The sequence below is a fragment of the Stigmatopora nigra genome, chromosome 7, assembly GCF_051989575.1.
Source record: "Stigmatopora nigra isolate UIUO_SnigA chromosome 7, RoL_Snig_1.1, whole genome shotgun sequence".
Classification (NCBI taxonomy): domain Eukaryota; kingdom Metazoa; phylum Chordata; class Actinopteri; order Syngnathiformes; family Syngnathidae; genus Stigmatopora; species Stigmatopora nigra.
In genome coordinates, this window is record NC_135514.1 from 2,520,284 (window position 1) to 2,538,582 (window position 18,299).

At 38.9% G+C, this 18,299-nt stretch overlaps 1 protein-coding gene across 9 annotated transcripts in view; it reads right to left on the reverse strand.

Moving 5' to 3' along the window:
* Nucleotides 1-18,299, reverse strand: part of LOC144198893 (protein MTSS 1-like) — a 33,052-nt gene that overhangs the window by 2,745 nt on the left and 12,008 nt on the right. The window contains exons 5-17 of one of the 9 annotated variants that reach the window (XM_077720100.1): nucleotides 9,681-9,765; nucleotides 8,564-8,655; nucleotides 8,365-8,439; nucleotides 7,920-7,931; nucleotides 5,532-5,689; nucleotides 5,263-5,370; nucleotides 4,895-4,992; nucleotides 4,069-4,198; nucleotides 2,658-2,780; nucleotides 1,799-2,029; nucleotides 1,031-1,246; nucleotides 746-905; nucleotides 395-664 (exon numbers count right to left, since the gene is read on the reverse strand). In XM_077720100.1, the coding sequence (XP_077576226.1) occupies nucleotides 395-664; nucleotides 746-905; nucleotides 1,031-1,246; nucleotides 1,799-2,029; nucleotides 2,658-2,780; nucleotides 4,069-4,198; nucleotides 4,895-4,992; nucleotides 5,263-5,370; nucleotides 5,532-5,689; nucleotides 7,920-7,931; nucleotides 8,365-8,439; nucleotides 8,564-8,655; nucleotides 9,681-9,765 (1,758 nt within the window). Of the gene's footprint in view, nucleotides 1-394; nucleotides 665-745; nucleotides 906-1,030; nucleotides 1,247-1,798; nucleotides 2,030-2,657; nucleotides 2,781-4,068; nucleotides 4,334-4,894; nucleotides 4,993-5,262; nucleotides 5,371-5,531; nucleotides 5,690-7,919; nucleotides 7,932-8,364; nucleotides 8,440-8,563; nucleotides 8,656-9,680; nucleotides 9,766-18,299 lie in introns of all 9 variants that reach the window. The other 8 variants (XM_077720094.1, XM_077720095.1, XM_077720101.1 and 5 more) reach the window with 8 other exon arrangements.

Below are 18,299 nucleotides of genomic sequence, written 5' to 3' on the forward strand. Positions count from 1 at the left end.
GGGTATTTTGAGAACTGGCAATTGATTTATATTTTATAAATAAGATGCGATTGGCTGGCCAATGATTCAGGGTCTCCCCCACCTGGTGCCCATAGTTAGCTGGGATAGGCTACAGCGGGCCCCCATCCCTTGAGCGGATAAGCAGTTCAGAAAATGAATGAATATACTTTCAGATTTCTAGTCCCCAAAATGATTTCCAATCGTTCACCCACCCACACACCAGTAGATGGTGCTGTTGCCATTAAAATGAAATAGCAATTTAGGTTTGAGTCTATTAAGACAAGGAAAGAGAATTGCACCATATGCAGTTCAGAGCCACGATCGAACAAATCAGATCCATGGGTTCCTTAAGAAATAAATGAATCACGACATTGGTCATACGTGTAGTGTGTACCTGTATGGTTAGCTGGATAAGTCCCCGTCGATATATATGCATGGGCGGGTGTCGAAGGACAGGCTCCATTGGCGTAGCCCCCCTGTACAGGGTCGGGAGACTGTGTACTCGGCAACCCGGCAGTAGAGGCGGGCCGCTTGGTCTGAAACATGCGTCGGTATGATTGGCATATGTCACTGTTTCTAGGGATGGTGGAAGACTTGTCAAAGTCTGACTGCTGTTGTTCAGGAACCTGCTCCCCGGCCATTGAAAAATAGTCGTAATCTGAAACTGCAGGGGAAGAAACACAAAGAAATCAGCTTATTGTATTGAAAAAAGGTTGGCTTAATGGAGGCTCCATGTAAGTGTTACCTTGTGAGGGTATTGTGTCCTCAGAACAGCTGGGTGTATTAGTTTGAGTGTTGTATCCGCTGGAGCACTGGATTGATTCCCGGCTGGATCTCTGGGTATCAAGTTCTAGGCCTCTTGATAAGGCCACCGCCAGTTCATCATGGGCCTCAAACTCGCCAGCCTGGAGCCATGAATAAATGTAAGGATGAAGTGGTAAGTCACAGTACATATGTCATGGTAGAATTCATTCAAGATGAGAGGTACTTAATTTGACATGAGAAAACAAAGTGGATATGGAAAAGTAACCTTTACTGGTGTTGTCCCGTTTCTTTGTTCCAATGACAACTTTTTAGGTGTTTGTATTTCAGCAGTATTCGGAAAATTGGTTGACAGGCTTTGCGGTGTGGTGATTTCTTTGCATGTTACACCATTACTGTCCATTACAGCTGGGGGCCCCTTATCCTTCTTCTTTCGCAATGTGTTAACCATGGGCTGGTCATATGGCCCTGGCTTTGCCCAGTCCTGAGAAAAACAACACAATTCAATATTTTGATCAATGATTTACGTTTTAGCTTTTGACAAATTTCTACATGTGTAACAGATAGCGGACATTTTGATGTAAATGAAGAAAAAAAAATAACAGCATGATTGACGAGACTTGTTGGGGTCATGATCAGATCAGTCCTCTCTTGGTAGTGGGCCACGTCATAATTAGGATTTCCTTTAAAGAACCAATTATGTCTGCCTGCTAAGGCCGCCGCAATGAATTGACTTATTGACAAATTATCCTTTATTAAATTAACTGACAACTAATTGATAGTCGATAAATTATTTAGAGGCATTGTTAACCTCTAAAAAAAATTGTTTTTACATTAAAAAAGCAGATATTCCTTTCTATTTTGTTTATTTCCTTTTTTTAAATAATTGAAGCAAAATGGGGAAACGGTATAGATATTCACTTATTTATCTTATATGAGAATTTAAAAAAAAAATGAGGTGGTGGGCCACATCTGGCCAGATGTGGTCACCGCAGCAGTTTGAAACTGGTACACTAAAACATTTTTTGAGACGAACCTTCCAGCTTGGAACACGAGAGGAAGGCACCATGGGAGAGCCCATCGGGCAGTTGTGAGGGAAGTCTGACAGCAGTGCTGAGGCGGGACGTGACCATGACCGTGTTGGGCAGGAGGATGAAGTGGAGGAGGTAGGGAAGAAGGGAAATGCTGTGCTGGAGCCTGAGTTTAAACTCCCACCATTGATAGGGGAGTTGGCTGGGCTGTAGTGGTCAAAACCATTGGACAGCTGCTTGTGTATATTGGCCGAAGAACAACAACAACAAAAGACAGGAGAAACAATGGGATGGATTAATGAGATGATAGACGGTATAAAAAAAGACCACACAAAACAAATGGGTGGGTAAAATAAATAGATAGACATTTGCTTAACACTGTACATTTGGTAGTTTGAACCATTTTAAAACTTCAACATCTTGCTTTACATTTGGCAAGTTGCTGGACTATAAATAGAGTGAGCTAGGTTAAAATAGTTTGTGATCTCATATATTTTTATTTTTACATTATAAAATAATTTAAAACAATACATTTGTAGAGAGAGCTTACGGAATTATAAATTGTTTATGTGTGGTTACCCTAAAATCATACTAAAAGATGGAACAACATGATGAAGAATCACTTAAAAAAAGGTCAACCAACGAAAAAAAGAATGGAGATGATATAGAGTCGAACTTGGTAATCCTTTTTTATCCTTACCATCAGCTTGTCAGAATTGTATTATTATGTGAAGGAAAACGGCAATGTTGAAACTCCAAGCCAAGTAAGAGGTTTAGAACGACGCAGGATGCGGTCAGCGACATGGGTAATTTACCGTATGTGCAAGAGTGAAAATGGCTGACATTAGTGGATGAGTGTTTCACCTTGTCAATAGAAAGCGGAGGTGTTTCAACAGTTGCTGCTGCTATTGAAGTGAGAACACCGCTCAACTCAGTGTGAAGGTGCCCAGACTCTGACACATCAGAGGAACTGGAACTGGTACAAGGCTGGGACATCAAGCAAAAGCAGCAAAAAGCAGGAAAGCAGGAAAGGGGAACGCAGCAGGAGATAGACACAAACAGACCGTTACAATGGCAAAAACAAAGAGTTGGTTAGATAAGCAGTAAGTTACACAGATAGTACAGGGAACATGTCCAAAGTTGTCAACATTAAAATAGCAGTCATCTGAGTCATGTGACCATTAAGGTTGTTGAGAAGATGCAGAGAGGTGTGCATTAAAATTAGTGCCAGGGTTCTGCTGCGGGTGGTAGACAAGCTCAAGGTTAGATATGGTCCTGATGAGTGGTTAGAGCTTCAGCCTACATTAGGGGACCTGGTTCCAAATCCAGGTAGTTCCACCTGTGTGGAGTTTGCATGTTCTCCCCAGGCCCACATAGGTTTTCTCCGAGTACTCCGGTTTCCTCCCTCATTCCAAAGACATGCATGGTAGGCTGATTGGACGCTCTAAAATTCCCCCTAGTTATGAGTGTGAGCGTGAATGATTGTTTGCCACCTAGCGCCCTGCGATTGGCTTGCCACCAATTCATGGTGTCCCCACATCTGGCCTGAAGTGAGCTGGGATAGGCTCCAGCAACCCCGTGGCCCTAGTGAGGATAAAGCGGTTCAGAAAAGGAGATTAGACATTAGATGATTGTACTGGGTCACTGTAAATATTTGTTTGATTCGATGAAATTAAACCAGTTCATCATGGTCACTCATGAAGCAACTTTTCTCATTAAAAATGTTATTTAAAAAAAAAAGGTAAAAACAGAATCACTAAATCATAAAACTTCTGTTGTGTTAACTTCAAATGTGAAACTCACTATGATCTGGCATGTACACAAAATGACAATTGCAGCCATATTCATGATTCATCCCAAACCACACAGAGCCAATACAAAATGGTCTCATTCTCATTGTTATTTTACAATTTAATTTTCGAAATTGAGATCTCTGAATAGAGAGATTTAAAGTAGCCCTGGCTCCATTGTGTGCTATGTTTGAAGTGGCACAATATGTAAACAAATTAACTCAGGATTCTTGAGTCTAGTGACGAGTAGGACGGTAGTGACCTCCCTTACACTGGGCTACAAAAAAAACACACTTTAATTTCCTGTGTAGTCAAACTATAACAACCATACCACAATCACATCACGTTACTGCTCTCACGACTCATTTAGTAGAGATAAACGTCTACATCTCCCACTAAAACAACACGGTTGTATTAAATTTAAATTGCACATCCTGTTCAGATTACAAATGTGGTTAAAAGTGTAGAAGCAGTGAACTTCTCACCTTGCTTTTAGCTGGCATTGGTGATGATGACTTGGAAGATGTGTGCTGGTCATGCGATGAAGACATGAAGCCTGAGTCATGGGAGGAGATGCTGGAAAGGCGAGCTGGGGCCTGCTGGGATAGCGTGGAGCTGCGGAACCGTTGGCGAGGTTGATGATGGTGGAAGAGGTGGTGTGAAGAAGACGAGGAAGAAGAGGAGGAAGGAGAATGAGAGTGAGAGCTACTTGAGCCCCTAGAGTCACTACTGTTAACACTGTTCAAACTACTATGATAGGGAATAAGGGCAAGCGTGGACAGTATTGATAGGTGGACCAAGAAAGCCCAAAGAGTTGAATACAACGAGAGCATTTGCATAGAGAGTAGTGGAAACAGAGGAAATCAGACAGGCAGGGAATTTGGGTTGTGTGGAAGAAACAAGGTACAAAATAGTTAACAAAGCTCACCATGATTAAGCAGGCAATAACTCAAGTTACTTCAGTGAACAAAGCACAATAACCAGTAAAAGAAACTGACAGAGAGCCATAAAAGCAACACCACGCAACATCATTAAACCGTATTAAAGCTATTGGAACAATGGAATTAATTCCTTTATTTTATTCCTGTAAAATTATAACTGGAGGTTGAAATCTCAATATTAAGTCAGATCAAGTACAGTTCTATTAGTAGTATTATTAAACGATAATTTTACTGTTGCCACCACAAGGGGGCCCATCTAAAAGATTTGGTAAAGACTACTACATACATCAGATAATGTTAAGTGTTAATTCATGTCATTTTTACAACCCATATAAGCTACATCTTTAGCTCACAAAAAAACTGTTTTTACCTGCACATGCTGGACTTCCTGGACGTAGTGGTGCTAGGAGACGAAGGTGGAGTTTGGTATGACCAATTATAGTCTGAACCTTTAAGATCCAAGATCACCTGAGAAGAAAAGAACATGATTGCGCTTGTACATGAAAGTATAATTTGAAGGAAAAAAAAGCTAACAATAAATTTATCAAGTATAACATCCATATTATTGCTGAAAATGGCAAAATGTGGCTCGGAGGCCATTACATTTTTTATACATGAATGCCACATGATGAGAATACACATAAAAGCCTTTTACGTTTGATTTTGTTAGAAGAATACTTTTCTGGGTGGCGTGTTACACTCAGGGAAATTGCGGTAAATGAAATATTGGTGTATTACTTGTTCACTGGCAGGGGGCAGCTTGTGGGGATCGGAGGTCAGAGATTTGAGGTCATCTGAGATTGTCTGGAGATGGGTGATCTCTCCTAACATTGAAATCTCTTCATCCTGAATGAATTATTCATAACACAGAAGGGTGAGCTTTGTTCATAAGCATTGACACAGTAATGCAAAGCAGTCATAGCACATGCAAATGTAAATACGTAGGTAGAAGTGCAACAACATAAAACAAAAAAATCCAAGTCACACAATACGATAACTTTACTTACCACTACAGGGTGCAGCATAGCTACGAAAGAGCAGAATCTCTGTCTCTCTTCTATTAAAGCTTTCCTAAGTGCCTCTTTCTCAATTTCTTCCAGAAGGATGTATTTGTCACTAACATCCTGCATCGCACAGTCCAACTGGGGTAGGATATCACCACGACCTAACACACAGAAAATAACAATTCAAATGGTGTACACTTACTTTGACATATAAGAGCATTTAACTACTTAATAAATTACTAAAGTATATCTATAAATAGAATTAGAACTGGTATGATGTAAGCTATATACATTTATTTTTTCACAGTGCGCACTTAATGGCTTATTTGTGGCTCGATGACAGTTTTGACATATTGTGTAAGAAACCAAAGCAGGGAAATGCCCCATTCAGAACCGACTGGTTTTTCCAGTTGCAGGAAGTCATTGTTTGTCAAACTATTTAGGCAAATATTACAAAGAAAGCAATACCAGTAAAATAAATATTGCATAATTGGTGGCATACATGGCTGCACATGTTGCTTTAATTGTAATAGCAGTATTTTTCCATTTATAAAACTCATTGTATTGTAAGGCAGGATCAATGAGGTGCACCCAGTTATAAAAAAAAGAAAGATACGATTTTAAATGTGACTTATAGTGTAAAAAATATAGTACATAATCTGAAAATGTATATTTTCCATACTCTTAAACATGAACCAATTAAAAAATGTAAAGCATTTCCTGATGACATATGGTATATATATATAATATGAGCATTATGTAACTTAAATAGCAAAAATAAATTTGCAGGAATGTTCCTATTGGCACTGCAAAAGGGCCTTGTATAACCGACCCCAAGAGTAAAGGTCATTTGTTCAGTTTGAACCAAATAACTAAAACTCTCTACTTTTTACAACAAATAGTTATGTGAACATGGTAAAATTGGTATTGGAACATTGATTAAAACTTCAAAGCCAGGACTATCCCATGGAAAAGTAGAATTTCTATGGAGACTCCTTGTCATGCAGTGATAACATTAGCTTTCTCCCATGTCTTTTTAAAACTACACATTGAGTCCAAATAGCTGTATACTCTCATGCAACAGATTAAAATCAGTAACAAACAGTACCGAGAGAAACAATACTTGAAGATTTGATCATTTCATACCTGTTATCAATTCATTTAGAAAAAAAATCTGGCTTTCAAATTCGGTTTCAGTTTGATGCATTCCAATAAACAAGAAACACACATAGATTTGGTTCCACCAGCAATATGGATACAAGCCACTCTATGGAGTAGTCACACAGAGATGTCATCTGTTATGATCATTTCTCAGGAACATTCCAGATTTTTTAAGGAACATTTGCATCTCAGCCAAATCAAAGAGATGCAACCAGAAGAGTGGAGATTCATCTTTTTTCTATATATAAATTGCAGTAAGTAGTTAAAGCTAAAAAATAGACAAGTACCAAAGAAACAAGTGTTGCCCAACGGTGATGCCAACAAAACAGACTTGCTTTACGTCTTTCTATCTGGGGTACTCACTTTCATAGCAAAAAAAATCCAGGTGAACCATAATAATTTTTATACATGCCTGCACTTATGTCAGGCGAGTGAACCTCTACACCATCAGGTGGACAGTTTTCATGGTAAATTGCCATTTATTCAGTTAACAAAAAAAAACAGTGTAACTTGGATGAGTGTGTTTCTTGTGCACACACCTGTACATGTGATCTAACATGCACTCTCAATTGCGATTAACCGCTTCAATGTCCGCATGACAAGTGATTACATTGAGCCACAGTCATGGGGTGTTACGGTGTTTACTGGCTGTAGTTTTATCTCATGAGTTGTACTGAGCAAAATACTTCTGAGAATTGATTATAATTTAATTAATGTCTTGTGGCTTATCTATTTTATTCGAAATTACGAGAAAGTTATTTGGTTTTGAAGTTTATGTTTTTTTTAGTCTGTATGTTGCCAGATTCTGAGAGGTCATTGGTGCAAAGAAACATGCAAAAATGCACGTCAGAAACATGTTAGTGTTTTGATTTCAGGAATATGGAGCCTGAAAGTCAGGGAGACTTGAGAATCTGACCTTTAATTCTACATGCTGTGTCACTGCACAGCTTGAATGAGAAAAAGCCATGAGAAAAAGAAAAACAGAAAGAAGAAGACGCAATAAAGTGCACGACCATGGGTCTTAGTTACCTAGACTTCCTTTACTTCATTCCATCTATTTAAGCAAGTGAATTCCATCTATCCAACCATAGCAATGAAATTACTTAAAGATGACATTGCGATCCTTCATTTGGTAGCAACTCATTTTTATGGTTTCATCATAGTGGAACCAATATTTAAAAAGGACAAACATCTCTAATACAACCTAATAAATGACATTTACTGACTTACCTCGAACATCAACTGCAAGAAGAGAAAGATGGTACAAGAACGAAATGAGAACAAAAAGAGAAAAAAGGTCAAATGAAAGAATAATGCCTTCATTTTGGAAATTTCTGACTTTTTTTTAACTGTTAGTCCTCTGTATGAGTTATAGAGTTCACTGATATGTTTCAAAAGTTTCAAATTATAAATATTTCAAAAGAAAAGGGAGTGAAATTAATTTCACTGCTTTTTGGAGCACATTTGTTATGTAGGTACATGTGTTTGTAGACCCTGAGCCAAGAGAACTGAAGAGAAAAAAATATTGACCTGTGGAAACTACCAAGTAAGGCAATGTTTAGTTGTACCAGATTTCTGCCTTCGGCACTCAAGACAAAGTGCTTCTGCCATCTTAATTTCGTCATATATCTATTTATAAAACCTTTGAATAAAAGCACAAATAAAGTTGATTAACCTTTCTTTGCTTTCTTCTGAAGTTTCAGTGTGTCCGATGACTTTTTCTTGATTTCCTGTCGAGCTCTCTTGTAATCTATTTAGGACAAACATAATAAAAGTAAGTGCAGGACTTTGTAAATGTTTCTTGATGATATGGCAGTTTACAATCTCATTTTAATATTTCTCTATTCAGTGATGACAGTGACCTATCAATCTACCTTTGGCATGGTCCTTATCCAAAGCGTAGACATCTCTTTTCCACTCCTCAGTCTCTTCTTGTAGGGGGTTGATCAGTGCCTCCAGAAAGGTCCTGCAGATAATTGAGTTTTCCTCATTACTATTTGAAAAATCTAAAAATTACCTTATTCCACCATCCACAGTACATTGTATTTCATTGATATTATGACAATAGCATATTTTCAAATGTTTAATTTTCATGTTACATTCTAACTCTGCAGAATTTATTGAAGCACAATGCCAGACAATTGGACGTTATACTCAATTGGTGATGTCAATATTTTTAAGTATTAACACAGAGACCAACCACAGTGTCCAACTGTGTCACGGCTAGACATTAGATGCTTATGCAGCAAGATCTGTCAATCATTACCCAACTGAGTCTAGAGATATTTGGGGATTTGTGCATTCGGGAAGCTGCAAGTGGTAGGCAGCTGCAGGCTTACTGCAAACAACTAAAATTAGACTGCATCTCCTTCGTGCAGACATTGCTCTGTCCATCAGTCTGTCTAGCTCTCTGTCAGTGGGCGGAGCCCACACCCATGACTGGGCCCTGCTATGGAGATCAAGAAGAATGTGCTGAAATGCCATCCGAAATTAGAGATCCTTGTTTGAGTATGCACGCGCATGTGTGTGTGTGTGTGTGTGTGTGTGTGTGTGTGTGTGTGTGTGTGTGTGTGTGTGTGTGTGTGTGTGTGTGAAATGGAGACAGACATGTGGTGTACGTGTGTGAGGGTCTACACTGAAACATTATCGATGGCTCATGCCAGACACGTCGTCTCTTGCCCAGTGTAGCGCCACAGGGGGCATTCTTTCACATAAGAGCAAATGACATCAACACTTGGCACATAGAGCGTCATAATGTGCGTAGAGTCGTTCATTGGGAGTGCAGTGTGAGTGTTGAATAACACCAAACGTGTTGAGTTATTACATAGACCATGGTGGTGGCCTAGATTGCACATGCCAACCCAAATACTCTTAGCTTCCAGTCAAGCACTGAACTAAACAGTACTCCTCCTGTAAATAAATGTCAGTAGAGTGGTACTCAAGCAAAGAGATGTGCCACACACAAGCGTGCACACAAAAACAATTCCTTACATGGAAAACTGTCTGAATTTGGCTTCAATGCTGCGGTGTCTCATGCACATCCTGGTTAAAGCTGATCCGATGTCTCTGGTGCCTCCTGCAAGACAAATAGACAAACGCCATTAAGACATTGGTGCAATTCAGTTGAGTAAATGTGTGACAAAGCCATTGTTTATTTCTATGACTATATGTTCACATGCATGGACAGACAAAGTAAAGTGAAAATTCTCTCATGGGTACAGGGTGTCCCCCAAAACAGCTACAGTACCTCTGGTCCAAACACATTCAGCAATGAACCACAATATAACAAAATAAATACCCTTCAGTCGCTCTGTTGCATTTCTTCACCATTACACTCCACATAAAACGTATTTCCTGGCAGTTGTACAGGGAGTGAAGTGACCCATCCATATACAGCAGGAATGGAATGCAAAAGTGCTAGCTTTTACTATAAATTTGACAGCGATAACCGTAATGACCTTCATTTCTGATCATACTCAAACCACTGCGATCCCACACACTTCATCAGTTGTTATTGTACTTGCTAATAAAATATTGTGTGGAGTGATTTTACTAAAGAAATATGCTCCATTGTAGTTTATTTTTAAAGGGGGTATAAACTCAGTGACCCATAGGTTAGAAGTCAAGAAATGTGAAAGGAAGCTGGAGATGCAATCACGCAAGACTAGTGTCATTTTCTTTCCTAGGGGTTCAGTAGCTAGCTGTCCATAACTGGGAGGCCTCAGGCTGGATGTCTATGCAAAGAATTGATGATGACTGACAGAACTTTTGTGTAGCTGCTCAGTGTGACTCACAAGATTCTCTGTTGGACTGTTCCTGCATGTCTTTGTGTCTCTATGTGTTTGTGTCCACATGTGGGAAAAGGTGGGGCCAATAGGTCTGAATGTGCAGATGTGTGTGTCTGTGTTCTGGATTTGTTGTCTTGTACTCTCCAGCAGAGCAGCCCTTTTGTAAACAGTTTGTACAATATGCATGCAGATTTAAGAAACAATAATAAGCCTAAAGATGAGGCTTGTTCGGGAAACGAAAAAGCTCATTTGAGAGCGATGTCAAAACACTAAACACATTTTATATCTCAGCAAATCAGCATCTCTAGCAAAGCGGATGCAAAAAAATCAAGACACTTTGATTTCTTGTTTTAATCATATATCGATACACCACCAAAAGGTATATTATTCTTGAGGGTTGGGCTAACAGATGTCAGAATACCACAGGGAGGCCATAAGGCCCACGAAAGTGTTAGTACTGGCAAAATCTATTCATTGCACAGTAATTGAGTAGCTCAAGTCTACACTGTCAGGGGAAGACTTTGGTTTCAGCTGATAATTTATTTTTTACTACCACACCCGTACATCTGGATTTGATATGAAGCATATGTAAGGACCACGGTCGGCTTGCAGCAATATGCAATATAGTTAACAAGACTGCCTCTGTCAAGAGTTGGCAAAGTGACTTCAATACCTGCAATCAGTTTCAACAGTGTTCTATTCAGTAGTTCTCATCTGACCAATGATGACAAAAAGTGCCACAAAAGTGTTTTCTAATGATGCTTACCTATATTAATGGTGTTTGCAATAGTGCTTGTTACTATAGCAACAATGTGCACACACGCACATATGCGGGTGGCCTCTTGACCAGCTGTTGGAAGTGGACATTTTTATAGGTTTTTTTTCGCCCTCCTGGCTGTTTTTCTTTATCAATGGTGCTAAAGCAGCACGGGTGGGTACTAGCAAGGCAGTTACACAGGTATTGTGGCACGTATATGTATATGAGAATGTTTTAAGTGGAAAAGAGGTTTGTAATTTGGGCTATTTGACCCATTCAATAAGTAATCTGATACTAACAATTCACAAAATTATCTGACAGTGTGTGGCACAATTATACTTTGCTGGGGCAGGTTAAGGTAAATCTTACAGCTCTGGCATGTCAGGTTTTGTAAAAGAGGTCTTATATATTATATTACCTTTGCTATGAAACAGAAATTGGGGTTTTAGTTAGTCTTTGTGTTAAAAAAAGACATGAGGAAACGACTGAAGACACAAGTATTTAATTTAACATTTCGAGACCTCTGATGGAAATAGATCCAGCTCTAGTTGTGTGCCACACACGATGTCTCACTGTCACAAACATTACACAAACATTCCAACAAACTACCACGCTGGCAAACAAGGCCCAAAAAATGCTTTAAGTGTGTATTGCATTTTTAAATAAATGTAAGAGAACGGAAAATATCAATTTGCTTGCTATGTGAAAGATAATGATTGGTCAACACCAGCATGATTTTATGTGGCAGTCTACATTGTTCCTTGGTATGTAACAGCATATTTGGATGCATAATTGTGTACTTTATATAGAAAGACTTTTGAAACCACTATATAAGAGCAAAAATATCCAAGAGTGTAGGGTTACACAAATACTATATGACTGTGGCGGGACCTTTTTCAGGTCTGTGTCATTGTCTACTACTACTACACCAGCCTGTAAGTTAAGGGAATGTGGTAATATGTTATACTAGACTGCCATTTCAAACTAAATAAAAAAAAACACATTTTTGCCTAGTGCGCAAGAGTAGCAATTTCCACAAAATAAATGTTTAAAAAATTAGCAAGGACACTTGCATTGAACCCAGCACACTCAGTAAAAGATTGGTGCCCAAAAAAAATAGTAAAATACTTTTTGCTAGTGGAGAGGGGCCCATTAATGAACTGGTCGGGTGATGGAAAATTATGGACAGAAATCAGGCAAGCATTCAATTTGTGCTGTTTACGGAACACAGTGGTTGTTTTAATCTGAACAGCGTATGTATAGCAGCAGATGTTTGCTTTTAACTGAGGGGTAGATGTTACACTGATAAGAGGCTTGAGACCGTACAGCTGGATTTAACACACGCATGTCTACTCACCCATCTGGACTGAGGTACAGTGATCTGCAGACTAATTAGAGAGCTAGGGGTGGGGGGGGGGGGGGGTCGATGAAGATGTCACCAACAAAAAAAGAATGTTTCAGAATTATTACAATTATCTTCATGTTGGCCTTTTTTTCGATATACAAATGTGGAAGACTATATTAAAAACATCTGTTCCAATAGGCTTAATTTATGTATTCATTCGCTTTCTGTATTATCATCAATGATCGCAGGGTACTGGAGCCTATCCCTAACGATGAGCAGGAGGTGAGTTACACCCTGAAATCTTGGGAATTTGCAGGGCACTTATTAATAACATTTTCACACCCATGGAGAATTTAAAATGTTCAATTAGTTATGCAGGATTTGGGTGTGTTGCTGGAAGCCAGTGTACCCGGAAAAAAACCCAGGTATGGGCAGAAGATGCAAACTCAATACAGGAAGGCCAGATTGAACTCTTGATCTCAGAACTGTGAGGCAGACATGATTTCACTATCCCACAATGGAATCAAAAAAAGGAAAAAGAGGAACGGAATGTACTGTATGACAGAAAGTGAGCAATATTTAATCTATAAAGCTAGTTTTTCACTTGACCTACGCTTCACACCAGATCACCATTGCCTGTAGTGCTAGGTCAGTCCACATAATTAAGAATGTAGTGCTGACTTTGGACTACTATGCAGATTAGTTATGATGTTTTTAACACATAACCTTTTAACTGGGCTGATTAGAATAAATAGCTGACAATAATAATAACAGCAGAACGGCCAAATTCACCTAATGAGAGGTGATTAACATCCTCCTTCCTTTGCCATTTCTTTCACCTCATTAATTGTGCATCATCAAAGTTGAAGTTCTATTTTTGCATATACTGTACAAGGAAGTGTCCCTTCTATTTTTTAAATGATGACATTTTGAAATATGAACATATGACACATTTACCCTTAATGAAGTTTAACGATGCAAATATTTGACTCAGGAATAGATCATTCCCATTCCTCAGATAAATCGGAGGGTACTCCATTTCTCAAATTCTCTGCATGGAAAGATGTATTTCCTTGTCTACATTTTTCAAATAATTTGATTTAAAAATGTGCTGTGTTCATTGGCCACAGCCGCTAAGTGTTAGCTGAGCTGTAGCATTTTCTGTAGTTTCTCTTGAGGGGGAGGCTGGAGTATGTGTGAAGGGAACTGTGCAGTAGTGCTGGACAAACATCAGAGCTGGGGAAATATTATGCATCTCAGAAGGAGCAATGCAAGACCAAACATTTCAGCAGCTGCCCCCGGCACACAGGAGAGATTTGTTTCTCAAATATAAACCTGAACATAAGCCTGGACAATATAACAAAAATTGTTATCCAGATAAAAAAATATATCAGTCGACAGATAATTATCACAATAACTATCTCTTTCAAATTTGAAACTTCAAACTTCTGTGATTAAGTGAATAAATTACTTGTCATGTAATTCTTAAAGTAACTACATTCCTTTTTTAAAAAAAAACAACAACCAAATTTACATTATCAGATTAATAACATTGACACCAACAATTAAAAAACTGAAATAAGAAAGCAAAACACTCAACATTGCGCTTAGTGCATTAAATAAAGAAATGTGAATAATAGTGGAAGGACGGCAAAAAGAAATTTGAGAATCTCTCCCCTCTGTGTGATTTTGAAGCCTGAACGCTAACGAGGTCTTGAGAGGACAGGCAAACAAGAAAAAATAGTTGACAAATGTCAATTTCACTTCATTCTTATGGATGTCCTTCAGTCACAATTTACAATTTGCGAACCAATGCTTTTAATATACAGTATTGGCCAAAAATCTTTATGTAGGTTTCTGTCATGCTTAGTACTACACTGGCCTTTCTTGTCAAAATGAAGTTTTTATTCTTTTTCATTAATTTTCAAAAATGTTCTTTTCTATCAGTAGTCACTGGAAAGCATGTCTTTGATGTGTCTCTGTATGTTGCTTTGTCATATACCTCTATCATTGTGCCCGAGGTAATCCAGTCAGAAAGCAACTGGCTGGTTCAATGAATGGCCAAGTTAGGACCAAAATAAACGTTCAAAGTAAAGTACTTAGTGTTGCATGGGAAAGTACCCAGTGGTGAAACAACTTTTTAGAGGGAGCCTTATTTTACTGTGCTGTCCCATAGGAAAACATCCGTGACAACATTATAAATAAAGCAAGAGTTAGTTTCCACAAAGGACAGAATGCCATGAACAATCCTCTTGGATAAATGTTGAATGAGTCAGGATTATAAAAAAATAAGTTTCTATATTATAAATAAAGGGAGATGAAGTTCCAGAATGTATTTATTGGATATTGTTTAATATGAATTTGGTCCATGGACTGAGTGGTTAGTGCATCGGCCTCACAGTTCTGGGGTTGAGGATTCGATTCCAGGTCAGTCCTGACTGTGTGGAGTTTGTATGTTCTCCCTGAGCGCGCTTTATTTTTCTCGGGATACTTTGATTCCCTACCACAACCCAAAAACATGACGAATGGGCTGGTTGATCACTCTAAATTCCCCCTAGGTATGAGCATGTATGGGTGACAAAATATAGGTGTGCCCTGCAATTGGCTACCCACTGATTCTGGGGGTGTAGTTAGCTTGGATCACCTACAGCACCCCCCGCAAACCCACAAGGATAAGCAGTATACGTATATGACTGACTGGCAACCCGTCTAGAATATGACCTGCTTTTCGAAGGCAGGCAGATGAGACAGGTCCTGTCAATGTATCACTTAACGAGCAGCTGTCACTGCCCATTTATGGCACGCAGGGCAGCCTTAAGAGGTTTTACTTGGCAGAGATAGAGAGCCTCAAGCGCTTATTAAAAGAGCAAATATGTCTTGCGAACAACGACCTTTTATAATAAAAGTATCACACGCGCTGTGATGTGTGTTGCACACGTGCATATCACATTGGCACGGTTCAAATGGCCTAATATGTAATGTTTCAGGATGGCCCTGAAATGCTTTTGTCTCACTCTGAATGCGTAAGGTTTGAGACCCCTGCAAAGAAAATTCAATGCATGTCAATGTGGGCATTGAAACTTAAGTATTAAACTTCCCACTCTGCTTATACTTGGGCAGCAGTTAAAATTTTGCTTCAGATACATCTAAGGAAGCCAAAAAAATTTGGGGTCAACTTCCATTTTGCATCCGTGTCAAACACAGCTGAATAAATAGTGGAAAAAAATGAGTGCATCAGAGGCTAATGAAGGAGAGTATAGATTATACCAGAGATCCCCTCGTGTGCTTTTTCATCCATTGGTGCCCCACTTTTATTTAATCTCACCATCTGGTTTGACACGAATTCCACAGAAAGACTTAAAAGGATTGAATAGATGTACTATTTAGAAAATTATCATTCATATCTTTTTGCGCCACACTTGTTCATTATATCTAAAGAAGACCAGTAAAAGTATGGTCTTGCCAGTTCTACCTGGTTATTTAATATTCTTCCTTCCTGAGCTTACTTCAAAAATGGATAGTCCTCTATTTGGGCATACATTGGTCATAATTACAACCAGAAAATAGAAGAGATTGTGCAGTTTGAAAATACAAGACAACACTTGCCTTGTTTAAAATAATGAACACCAGATTACACCCACCAACCACATGGGCCGTTGCATGCTGGTGTGTGTGAGCCACTGATATTGTCACTGAGCAAGTGAGGTGACATTTTCCAACCCAGCGTCCTCTACATCCATCTGCACGCCCACGTACACACAAGGCCTTCAGACAAGCACATCATTCATTCATAGAGCACTTGATGCAGTATCTATTTCTCAACAAAGAACAATAAGGCCAAGACAAAACATTCACTGGATAGCTACAACTGATGAACAATTCTAAAAAATAATTGGGAGACCCTAATTTATATAATAGAGGTTGCATAATTTACAGAGGTAAAAGCAAACATGATAAAAAATTGACAAAAAAGGTATACTCTGTCAAAAAGCCTATAAGAAGACAGAAATGGAATTAGCCTGACTTGGAAATTAAAGCAAATTTATGCCGACAGTCATTCTTCCTAAATAATATGTAGTCCCAAAGGGGATGCTTTAGTCACAGCACAAGTCGCAACAAAGACTACAATAATACACACTAAGAGGCATTTTGCTGACAAACATAAGTAGTATTTTAGTACTATATGCCACATTCCAGCAGCAGTTGCCCTAAAAAAAAAAAACAGATGGTCCTGTTGTCCTGTTACACCTCTAACAAAGTGGTGGCATCATCTGAATATTTATATACCAGTCTAAAGGTTATACCAATGTTAAATCCCTGAACAGTTCACATGCAAAAACCTGCTTATACTGTATTCTTTTGCCCATTATCTCTGGACTTCCTAACCTTGTACCTTGCTTCCTTGCAGTTTTCCTGTGATTAAGAAAATTCAAGTTTTGTTTGTGTTGCTTGACAGACACCTGGGTTGGCAAACTTAAATGTAGAAAGGCATTCCAAGATAAAGAAGAAAACCCTGCAGAGGCAAAAAATAAATGAATAAAGACAGGCTTCACTTAAAGAAGTGATAGAATGGCCACAAGGAAACATGAAGTCTTTCATTGTTGTCTCTATGGCAAGTCAAAGTTCCCCTAAAAGCCACATCGACCGCGGCAAGATTAATACCCTGGCTTTATTTGGGCTTCAGTCAAGTCATGTAGGTAAACTCCATATCTGTGAAACCTAGTGTGTGATTGTAAGATTAAGTTAGTATTGAACAGAGGGTGGATTGTTGACTGGCAGCTGAAGGTTTGAGAGGACTGTGGTCTTCAGTTCAAATGTTCAGCATTGCTTGTTGTAGAAAGGAAAAGCTAAATTTAGGCAGCAAGGGCTCTTGTTATTGCTTTCCTTACGTGCCTCACTGGTCTGACCAGGTTCCTGTTAAAACAAAAACAGTGCAAACAGAGACAACACCCACAAACATTGTGACACATGTGCAACTTTCCTTCCTGTCGAAAGATTGTTTAGCCTTCTTTTCAGTGTCTTGAAGACATACTATTACTTGGTTTGCTCTGTCCTTGTCAATAACAACCTCTCCTCACTCTCAAGGGCACACACACACACCTCCAGATTAGCATCCCCCAACTCCATAACAAGGATGTTATAGACCTCACCTGTGGATCTCTTATTTATCATTAGATAAAGTACCTATTGGTGTTAAACCAGAAGGCTGCAGAATCTTGCTGTCTTAAGCACGTATTAAGTTTTAAAGGTTACCTTGCATTGTTCTTGTTGTTCTAGAAGAACCTTGTTTCCCATTAAGGTAATTTATACTGTTTGTGCTGGGATTGGCTCCAGCACCCCCCACGACCATGATGAAGATAAAGCGGTTCAGAAAATGAGAGAGAATTACTGGTTCAAGTGATTTGAAAGATTTTTAGACTGGTCACAGGTCAAACATGAAGAACAGAGACTCGATTCAAAGCCATGCAGAAAGCTTGCACAGAGAATGCAATTCTTGACTGGGTAGAGGACAGAAACGTACGTGCGTAGGGTAAAAGAGCAAAAAAAGTACCGAGCCTTTTCAAAGGAGGCATTGACAACCTGGTTAGGATTTGATGCGATTTTTTACTACAAACCAAGACATGCACATAGCAAGAAAAAGGGAAGACCCTTTCTTACATATCGAGTAAAATGAGTATATGGCAATAAATTAATTACATGGTTCATCACCATTTATCAGT